The 11,928-nt window shown below is 33.7% G+C and overlaps 1 protein-coding gene across 1 annotated transcript; it reads left to right on the forward strand.

The window, feature by feature from the left end:
• Positions 1-5,691: 5,691 nt before the first annotated feature.
• On the forward strand, positions 5,692-5,913 carry K441DRAFT_556592 (uncharacterized protein; the record flags this gene model as incomplete). The annotated part of the gene is made up of 1 exon (XM_067643335.1): positions 5,692-5,913. A coding segment is annotated over one exon (222 nt), but the record flags the coding sequence as incomplete, so codon positions are not given.
• Between the last annotated feature and the right edge of the window lie 6,015 nt (positions 5,914-11,928).

Here is an 11,928-nt window from a genome sequence, read left to right on the forward strand (position 1 = left end):
TAGCACACTATATGTTATTATAGATAATATATATAAGATATATAAAAATCTAAAAAAGAAAAATTGGAAGTACCCTATAAGGATATATTAGGCGCTAAATAAGCAATAATATAGGAATACTAAGTATATATATAGCTAGCATCTAGTAGAAGTTTAGAAGTTAGGAAACTTAATATTTTAAATAGAAAGATTTCTTATAAAAGAATACTTAGATAAACGATAGTGGTAGGAATACTTAAAGAATACGTATCTATGGTATATAGAGGATAAAAAGCGAACTAGGCATTAGCTAGAGAATAAGCAGCTAATAGTTAAGAAAAGTAGAGGCCTATAGGACTAAAGGGAGCTAGTAGTAAAGCCTTAAACCCTTAAAGGAATTTAAGGACAATACCTAAATTTATAAGTTAATTAGTAAGATTAGCAGTTTAAGGCATTAAGATAGTAAAGTAATAAGAAACCATATCTTCCTAGTAGCAATTAAAAGAATAGAGTTACTGCATAGGCAGAAGGAATAATTTTACCTATTAGTTATAATTTTAGGAGATCCAATAGCCTATAGAGGAAGTATTATTAATCTTAAAATAGGACCTATTTAAATAACTATTAAAGAAAGATAAATTAAAATGTCTTTTAATATCCTACTATTAGAAAGAGATAAGGCAGTATTAGGTATACCTTAGTTATAGAAATATAATCTAAAAATTAATTAGATTATAGGTTAGGTTAATATTAAAGATACTTAATAATATAAAATGCGATAGTAAACTAAGGTAGTATAATACTAAGTTAGAGCGATATATAAAGAGACTAAGTAAGGCTTAAGTTATATACTAAAGAGATACTATAAGTATAGTAAGAAGCTATAGAGCCTAGAAAGTAAAAAGCTAGTAGATTATATAGTATAGGACTATAAAATAGAGTTAGAACTAGGAATAAGTCTAAGGTTCTTTTTAACCTATAAGCTTACTTAAGAGGAGTCCAGAGCACTTAAAGAGTTTATCTTAAAGAACTTATAAAAGGGATATATTAAACCATTATAGTTATTAGCGGGATATCTAGTACTGTTTATACTAAAAAATAATAGATAACTTAGCCTATGTATTAACTATAGATAGTTAAATAGTATTACTAGGAAGGATAGGTATTCTTTACCCTTAAATAGCGAAATCTAAGATAGGATAGGTAACGCGTAAATCTTTATAAAGATAGATCTAAGATAGGCGTACTATTAGATTAGAATTAAGGAAGGTAATAAATAAAAGGCAGCCTTTAGGTTAAAAGAAGGACTATATAAACTATTAGTAATATAATTTAGATTAATAAATATACCTATAACGTTTTAAAAGAGAATTAATAGTATATTAGGAGAATACCTTAATAAGTTTATTATAGTATACCTTAACGATATTATTATCTACTTAATAACTAAGGAAGAACACGGAAAATACGTTAAATAGGTCTTAAGGAGACTATAGGAAGAATAGATACTAGTAGCAATTAAGAAATATAAGTTCTTTATAAGAAAGACCAATTTTATAGGATTTATTATTAAATTAGGTTATATTAGTATAGACCTAAAGAAAATTAAAGCTATAGTACGTTGGTAAGAACTAGAGAATATAATATAGTTAAGGTTATTTTTAGGGGTTTGCAACTACTATAGAAGGTTTATAGTATAGTAGTTAAAGAATATTAAACTATTTACTAGGCTTATAAAGAAAGAGGAACTATAGGTATAAGAAGATAAGTAGAAGAAGCTATTTAAGGAACTTAAAGAGTTATTTACCTAGGAGCTAATTCTTAAAATTTATTAACTAGGACTAGACACGGTTATAAAAACAGATATATTAGACTTTATACTAAGAGTGTATTTGCTATAAAAGTATAGAAATATATAGTATCCAGTAGTATATTATAGTAGGAAGATAATACTACTAGAGTTAAACTATGACATCTATAATAAGGAGTTATTAGGTATAGTTATAGCATTTAAGGAATAGAGAGCATTCTTATAAGGCGTAGAAAAACTATTTATAGTTAAAATAGATTATAAGAACCTAACAGGGTTCCTAATAATAATAAAACTTAATTATAGATAGGATAGATAGGCAGAGATACTTACAGAATACTATTTTAAGATTTAGTATACTAAAGGGACTAAAAATGTAAGAGTAGACGCGCTTAGTAAAAAGGCTGAATTATAGAATAATAAAAAACTATTAGAAGTGATGCTACGTAGAGATAAGGACGGATTAATTAGATATAATTACCCTAAACTAGTAGTAACTTAAGAGGATAATAAACTAGAAAGAGTTTATAAGACACTAGAAAGCTTTTAGGTATAAAGAATTCTAAAGGTATAGCTAGAAGATCTATAGATGGATATATATAAAAATCGAGAAGTAAAGTATATCCTAAGAAGTATAGTAGAGTATTTTATAGAAGATTTCTATAGGGAAATAACTTAAGGACATAATAGAGTAATAGGCTTAGTATTAAGACTTTAAGAGAAATATATTATTAATGGAATCTAGGGTATAGCTAGAAAAGTAATAAAAGAGTATTTAGATTGCTAAAAAAAAATAAACTAATAAGGTATAAGCTATACAGAGGGCTATAACCTATTAAAATACTAAAGAGACTATAGGAGGTTATATTATAGGACTTTATTATTAAGTTACTAAAGTTAAGAGATCCTATTACCAGATAAGAGCATAATATAATCTTAGTAATAGTAGATAAGTTAACTAAATAGGGCTACTTTGTAGTATGCACAAAAGAAATCTTAATAAAGAATGTCACTAGAATCTATATTAAAGAAGTGTTTATAAAATATAGAGCACTAAGTAAAATTATATTAGATAGAGATCTAAGATTTATAGTAGTATTTTAAAAGGTATTCTTAGCGGAATAAGGAGTTAGAGTAATAACTTTTATTATATATTATCCGCAGATAAACGGATAAACAGAAAGATTAAATTAGATGCTAGAATAGTATTTAAGATATTATATTAATTATACACAAAATAATTAGGTATTGCTATTACTAGTTATATAGTTTATATATAATATAACACCATAAAAAGGGATGGGCATATTACTATTTAAGGCGAATTATAGATATAAGCTAAGAATATTATTATTACTATAGTAAGTAAAGAAAACAAGTAGTATAGCTAAAGAAAGAATAAAGATACTAATAAATCTTTATGCAGACCTTATAGAATTAATAAAAAAAAGTATAAGAGAAAATAAAAAGGTACTATAATGCTAAGAGATTTAAGGGACAAGATCTTAAGGAGGGGGATAAAGTATAGCTACTATATAAAAATTTTAAGTGTTAACGACTAAGTAAAAAGTTAAACTATATTAGACTAAGACCTTTTAAAATTATATAAAGGATTTTACTAGTTATATTTAAGTTAAACCTACTAGCTAAGATAAAAATCTACCCTATATAGTATATTGTAATATTATAACTAGCATACGGAAATATTAAGCCACTAGTTTATAAAGCAGACATATATAAAGGATAAGAAGAAGATAAATAGTAAGTTTTAAAGATTATTAGTTATAAGGATATTAACAATAAAATATAGTATAAGGTTAAGTAAATAGGCTATAATAAGACTACCTAAGAACTACGGGATTTGGGGAACGCTATAGAAAAGGTATATAAGTATTAGAAGAAAACGGGTTAGGTAATATTAAGAAGGAGCTAAAAATAAAAGGATTAGTTAAAGGTAATAGACAAGCCAGATTATTTAAGGGATTTACTACTAGTATATAAAATATTTCCGCCTCTTCTTAGTTACAATTCTTTTTAGCCTCTTTAGCTTTAAGTTTAAATAGACCTTACTCTACTAAGCAAAGCTCTTTTAAGCGCACCTTTTTACAGACCTTTACTAGACGGCTTAGGCGAGTATAAGTATCTAGTTAAGCTTTTAGAGCCTAAGACGCCTTATTAAAACGACGCTATACCTTAATAAGGGCCTCAGCTAGCTTACTCTCTAGTCTTTTAGCCGCTACTCACACGCGTAACCCTAAAGGAGATTAGATAAGGAACTAGACGGTTATAAAGAATAATAAGACGTATATATTTAGCGTTAGAGACGGATTAAATATTATAGGACAATTATATATTCGCTCGCGTATACTTAATATAAAAAGAAGGTTAGTAACTAGATGGAGCTGTGGTTATAATATATATATTAACTTTTCTCTATATAATAAGAATAGGATAGTATAACTTTACTAAGTAATAGAATAAACGTTACTAGCTAGTTATAACGATTAGACGTAGAGGATTTAATAGGAGGTATTAGGAATAATAAAGGTTATTAAATTAAAGACAGAAATACTATACCTTTAATAAACAACTTAGAGATAGGAGATATCTTTAAAGACGAAGATAAAGAAGAGGGGGATAGTGTTATAGATCTTATATTAATAGTAGTACGACTATTAAGAATAAATATAAATAGGTTAGTTAAGACAGCACAGGAGGCGCTAAAACTAATTAAGCTATAGGATAAGGGGTAGCCAAGTTACGTAGCTAGTTACGTTATAAGTTCGGAATATAGAAACGTAGGAATATAGGAATGTAATATACCAACGTACTAATGTACTAATGTACTGAACCCTTTACTATAGGGAGGAGTTATATATTTAAGAATATACGGTCTCTATAGATAGTTTCTCTTCTTTATAGTAAATCTTAGAATATAATTAGAGTTGATCTATTAGGCAACTACTCTACCAGTTATTATTACGTTATTGACTTTTTATTTACCTATATACCTAGCCTATTAATAAGTCTACCGTAGTTCCTGCTATAAGGCTTCGTTACATTAATAGTGTTATAACTACTACTTTAAGTAGTATATTATTTAACTTCCTTTACTATAACCTTAGTAGTAAATATATAATAAAGCCTTATAGCTAATACCATGATAGACTTATTAATAGGCTAGGTATATAGGTTAAGGAATAGTTAAACAATAAATATAATTAGTGGAGTAGGTTACCTAATAGATTAACTTTAAAGAAGAGAACTATCTAGATAGAGACTATAGTCCTTTAAATATATAATACTGCGCCTAAGAAATATACTAAGTACGTTAGTATATTAGTATATTGGTACGTCCCACGTTCTTATATTCCTGCATTCCTATATTCTAAACTTATAACATAACTAGCTATATAACTTAGCTACCCCTTATCCTATAGCTTAATTTAAGTTGGTTTTAGCGCCTCCTATACTATCTTAACTAACCCGTTTATATATCTTTTTAGTAGTCATACTACTACTGATATAAGGTCTGTAATACTTATAGGTGTATATTAAATACTACATTTAAGAGGGAGTAATACCGCCGCCGTATTATAATAGAGAAATCTCTTCTTACTAAGACCTATAAGCAGGTACGTCTTATATAGGCCTTAGTTTACCATAACTGGCCTTTATAGGTGCAGGTATAAGTCCTTTAAATAGATAACGCCTTCTTTATAACAGAAGGCTTTAGAAAAGTATATATAACTTAACGGCTAAAGGAGAAGTATTTAGACAGCTGCTGCCTCCCTAAGTTCTATAGCTATAGCTTCTAGATAATATAAGGGACGATATCCCTATATAGCAAGGGAAGATTAGTAGTATTTAAAAAGGAATAGGGTAATATATTAGGAGACGTATATAGAAATCACGTGGTTCCTATAATATACGCATATAAAGAGGAGGTTGAGCAATATATAGGTAAAGGGAATTTTATTCTTATAGAGGACGGGGCGCCTTCCTATATAGCTAAAGCCACGAAAGTTTTACACGATCGCAACGACTTATGGAGGATAAAATGTCCTGCCAATTCACCTAATTTAAATCCGATTAAGAACGTTTGGCAGCTGTTAAAGTATTAGGTAGGTAACCGATTTCCTAAAACAGGTAAGGAAGTTTGGTAGTATATTAAGGAGAAATGGGAAAGACTACGGGTAGACGACTTTAAAAAGTACAGAGATTAAATGCATAAGCGCTATAAGGCTGTAATTCTTGCGAACGGAGGCCATATAAAGTGGTGAATTGTATATAGAAATCGTACGGAGCTACATCGGGTGCATATACCCCCTATTGCGCACGGGTTTTAACAGGGGGGGCGTCTAAGGCGTTAATATTACCCCCTTATATATATCGCTGATGCAGGTAGTCCAGTGCGAGCTAGGTAGAACTTTTGAAAGAGGAGGATATTTATCTTAGACATTCTTTTAATCGAATCCTAGTCTTTTGTTTAGCTAGTTCCCGCTGTAAGGCGGCCCCTACGGCCCACTAAACGAAGCCCTAGAGCCCTAATGGCTGCTTTAACCCCTAAACGCGTATTAGTAATACCACCTCTGGACCCGCTAGCAGCTCTATTAAGACGTATAAAGAAACCGAGTGCGAAGGTGTAAGAGGCCTAGCAGTTGCTAAGGACATAAGCCTAAATATTAGTATAGTTTAAATAGTAGATAACCGCACTATAAACCGGACTATAAGCTATACAGCATATACTGCCTCTATTCCCTATAGTAAGAGTCTCTACCTTACCCAAACGTAAAGGAGGAGGTATTAATTGTAACGAATTTTATTGACTTATTAAAAGCCTTAAAGAAACTATAGTATAGTAGAGCAACATTATTATAAACCAGAATAGTATTATTAAGAGTATTAGAAATAACCTTATAGACATTAAATCGGAATAGCGAAGCCTTAAAAAGCAAAACGCCGAACTTTAAAAGGCTATCTAGTTTTTATAAGCGCAACTGAACACTCCCTTAGCTCTAATATAATTATGGGCATTGGTAATGGCCAGTAGAGGCACAGTAGGGTTAGAGATAACCTTGCTATAAATAATAAGCGCTAGGAACCCTAAGGAACCTAATTAGCAGCTAGTGATAGACGTTAGCTAAGTGGGTTTAGAGGTAACAGAGAGGGTAGCTACTATTAAAGTAGTAAAGCAAACTATTGCGTAAGGTATAAAGGATGTTGAGGGGCTTACGGGAGCTATACTTAAGGACTTCCGCGTATAGCGAATAAGCGATAGCGCGAGCATTATTAGATTCTTGGTGGAAAAAGATAAAGAAGCTGCGTTTAGGCAGACGACTGCTTAATAGCTTAAACTGTATATCCCTAGCGCGAGGCTTATCGGACCTAAGTAGTATACGGTTAAGGCGGACTGGGTTAAAGTACCTTTAGTAATGGACATTAACAGCGGAAAAGTGAGTAAGTTAGCTATAGAGCGCTTTAGGGTAGAGAATGGGGTAGAGGTATATATAATGAGATGGCTGGGACAACTAAGGCCGCGCGGCTAGTACGCGTTAGTAATTGTTAAAGTAGCAACAAAGGAGGATGTAGAGAAGCTGCTTATGTTAGACAACGTATTATTTAGGGAAGGCGCGATTATTATATTACTATTTAAGGAGCGACGTACCCCTGTAGCATGCTATAAATATAAAAGGTTTGGACATAGGGCTAGAGACTGTACGCGACCTAATATGTACAAAATATATAGGCGGGAAGGCTATCTCCGGTGTAAGATGGTAAATCTATACTGTATAAACTGCTAGGGTCCTTACTAAGCCTTATACCGTGAATGCCTAGTATATAGGAAAGAGATGGACAGGATTCTTGCACGATAGCGCTATAAATAGAGAACTTCGGATCCTTTAGGCGAATATGAAGAAGTATAGGGAGGCGTAGCATGCGCTATATAATAACGAAGCGCTGGCAGACTTCTACTTTATTCTAGGTTAGGAGCCTTACTACTTTCTCTTAAATAGGGAAGTAATGCTAGCTGGCTTAAATCCCTAGTGGATAAGGTTCGTCCTAATGGGCAGGCAGTAGCGGTATCCCCTAGTTAGGTTATATATCTAGGTATCTAAAGAGCTGATAGCTATATAGCTGCAGGTAAATTTAGCAGATATTACGGTGGTGGTAGCGCACGTTAGCTAAAGGAGACTTATAATTGTGTTAGTATATATTCTAAATAGAGGTTTAAGGAGAACCAAGGAAGAGAACCTAGAGGAGCTCTTTAATAAACTGGAGATGATTAATGGGCTAATCTAGGGTAAACTATTACGCGACCTATATACCAAGGTAGTAATTATAGGTGACTTTAATCGGCATAATCCGCTATAGGAAGGAAGTTATATTAGTACTATATTAACGCAGGAAGAAAGCGCACTAATTATTAACTTTATAGTGGACCAGTTACTCTAGAGCCTACTTCTAGTAGGAATACCTACGTTTAAAAGTGACGCGGGGCGAATATTAATAATTGACCTTATACTTGTAACCCCGGGCCTAGTAAGTAAACTAGTAAAGTGCGCTATCTAAAAGTATAAGTACGGATTAGACTATAGAGCTATTTATACTAGCTTCTAGGTTAATATAGATACGTAGGAGAGCTAGGAGAGGCTGCTTATTAAGAATACGAACTAGGATAAGATATAAGAAGACGTAAAGCAATAAAAAGAGATAGGATTCCCTATAGAAGATATAGACGAAATGGTTAACTGCCTTAATAGGTGGGTTAATAAAGCCCTTAAAGTACACTACTAACGGGCCAGACTATTACCGTATATAAAAAGATGGTGGAACGAAGACCTTATAACGCTGAGGAGGTTATATATATACTAGAGGAACAGGAATAGCGCGATATAGAGGTAAGGAAGGGATGACCCTAAGCTACGTAATATTGCAGTAAGAGCGAAGAAGCTCTTTTATAGGACTATTTGGCGATATAGGAAGCTCCATTAGGACGAATTCCTTAGTAATAGTGATAATATATAAAAAGCGTCGAAATACCTTAATCCGCAGGCTATATCCGCGTTCGCTAGAATACCGCTAATTAAGAAGGATAGAGGATAAGGAGAAGTTGTTATAGAGAACTATAATATTACAAGAGAACTACTCTAGGTATTCTTTCTGGTCCCGCCGCCGTGCGAATAAGAGAAGGAAGCTATAACTAGCTATAACTAATTACTGTGGGAGCCTATCGCTAAATATAAGGTTAAGGTAGCTATATTTAGGGCTAGCCCAGATAAGGCTCTTAGAAGGGACGGCCTACTAGCTAGGGTGTGGCGAGAGCTGTGGCCCGTACTAAGTGGTGAGATTATTACTCTCTTTACTAAATTACTTGAGATAGGAAAGGTACCCTAGGAATAAAAGGTAGTAAAGATTATGCCGCTATAGAAGCTAAAGTGGGGGGACTATACGGTAGCAAATAACTATAGGCTGATCTCCCTCCTCCTAACGCTAGGAAAAGTACTCGAATTGCTGGTGGTGGAGAGGATAGTATACCTAGTAGAGGAACACAGCCTACTACCTAAGATATACTTTGGAGCTAGGAAGTAAAGGTCAATAATATATACGCTATTATATCTCTATAAGGATGTATTTAGAGTATAAAAAGAAAAGAAGACGCTGTCTCTAGTATTATTTAATATTAAGGGTGCGTATAATAATATGGCCATAGAGCCGGAAATTAGGAAATTATAGCAGCGTTAGATACCTTAGATAATTATATAATAGGTATAGGACTTTTATATAAATTGTTAAGCCTATATCCTAGTTAATAGATATATATTAGAGGTATAGGCGCTCCCGTAGGTGGGTCTTCTATAGGGATTAGCACTAGCCCTAATACTCTTTTTGTTCTTTAACGCGGATCTTATATAAAGCGCACTTAGAAATGGCAGCTCTATGGCCTTTATTAACGACTACTTGGTATAGGTTATAGGCCCTATAGCGGAGGAAAATACGCAGATTATCTAGGGTGAGATTATACCGATGCTTGAGAAATGGAAGAGGACTAGTGGAGCCCAATTTAAAGCGAAGAAAATGTTATTTATCTACTTTACTAGATATAAAGAAGTAGGTAGGGATGCTACTACACCGCTCTAATTTAAAGGAAAAGGGATTCCCCTGACTTAGGAAGTTAAAATCCTTGGGGTGATCCTTAATAAGGAGCTATGGTTTAAGGCGCACCTAGCGGATAAAATAGGCAAAGCTACTAAGGTGGCGCTAGCGTTGCGTAGATTAAAGGGACTGTAGTCTAAGAGCGTTAAGCAGCTAGCTAAGAGCTTAGTCCTACTAGTAGTAGACTACGCGTTGCTAATATAGTACCCGCTTATGATATAAGAGTTAATATAGCTCCTTTAGCAGGCGCAGAGGATTACGGTATAAGCTATTATTAGGGGGTTCTGCTTTGTCGCCCTACTAATAGCAGAAGTAAAAGCCGGCTTGCTCCCTCTTAAGTAAAGGCTGTGTAACTAGGCTATTACGTTCTAGGTATTAATCTATAAACTAGGCAAATTATATCCTTATTGGATGATTTAAAGATAGAGGCTCTGTAGACGGCACCGGTCGCCGCTTTAGAGGATAGTAGAGATATATGAGGATGTCTAGGTAAATGGGGTGCTAGAGGTTAAACCGTATATATGCCTGCTATAGGTGGCTAAGCCGAACGTAGTAATATGCAAGGACGAAGAGTATGCTTAAGCTATTATTAAAGACTATAAACTAGGGCAGGTTGACATATACGTTAATATATTGGTGCGTAATAATAGGGCAGGAGTTAGCGTGTATGCTACGCCATCTAAAGTAACACTTTTAAAAACGGTGGCGGGTTTTGAGTAGGCCGACGCCCACCTAACAGAGCTTCTAGTAATTAGTAAGGTAGCTAACTGGCCGTAGAACCCTATGTGTATGGCTATTAACTAAACAGGTTTTCTAATACCTGCTTCTAGTATAAGAATATTCTCCGACTTGCAATTAGTGTTGCTGTTAGTACAGAGCTAGAGGGCTGGAGCCTACTAGGAAATAGTTGTAGAGATCTTAAAGAAGCTCTAGCTGAACAATATTACGCTATACTGGATTCTAGGCCATTTGGGATTTATAGGAAATGAGAAGGCTAATAAGCTTGCTAAAGTAGCGATAAGACTAGAGAGCGAAGAGCCACTATAGAAAGACGGCCTTCTATAGTACCTTATAACGTAAGCCTTAAAAAGAGCTAAGATAATAATAGGACTGCTTCTATTGGGAAGATCTAATACGGGTAAGTTTATAAGGAAGATTAACGCAGCACTCTACCTTAGAAAGGCTGTAGGATTATACTAGTAGCTAATTAGCCTAGAAGCTGCTATCCTTGCGTAGCTACGGACCGGTAAGTTATTTCTAAAGGAATATCTCCATAAAATTAATGTATTAGAGACGGCGTTATATAACTGCGGGCTTATAGAATTAATATAGCACTTCTTCTTCTCTTATAGGAGGTGGGCGTAGTAGAGGATTAAACTAAAAAAGCAATATAGAGATCGATTTGGGGATCTATTATATATATTAGGAGGCTACTTACGCAGATAAGAAGGAGGCAGGAGTATTAACGGCCTAATTGAGCGCTAGAAGCCAGATATTAGCGTAGTTAAAGCTATAATTAAATTTATAAAGGAGACCGGATATCTATACCTAAGCGTATAAGATATAGAGAGTATAAAAGCTGACGTTAATAAGCGAAGACTCCTAAGAATTCCTCCTTTAATTATCTAATCGAATATACCGTGAGCCTCCTCTATACGTGCCTCTACTGGTGCGTCGCCAATTAAGAAGCGTATAACGCTGGAATAGCCCTACGGACACGAGGCGTCGAAAACTACTTACTTGGGCTCGCCTCTAAACTCTAACTTTCTTTAATAGTAACACATTACTTTCCTTTATTTTTTCTTTGGTTAAGTATAGTGTTAGGTAATAGATATATAGTTCTTATAGTTGGCTTCTGAACTGGAGCAAGCATGTTAATGGCAGGAAGTATTTAGTTAGCGCTCTGTAACGGCCCATACCCTAGATGGTGCATGGCCATAATAGAATATATATACATACATACATACGTATATATCGCTGAG

Source organism: Cenococcum geophilum (genome assembly GCF_001692895.1).
Source record: "Cenococcum geophilum 1.58 unplaced genomic scaffold K441scaffold_17, whole genome shotgun sequence".
Taxonomy (NCBI): Eukaryota; Fungi; Ascomycota; class Dothideomycetes; order Gloniales; family Gloniaceae; genus Cenococcum; species Cenococcum geophilum.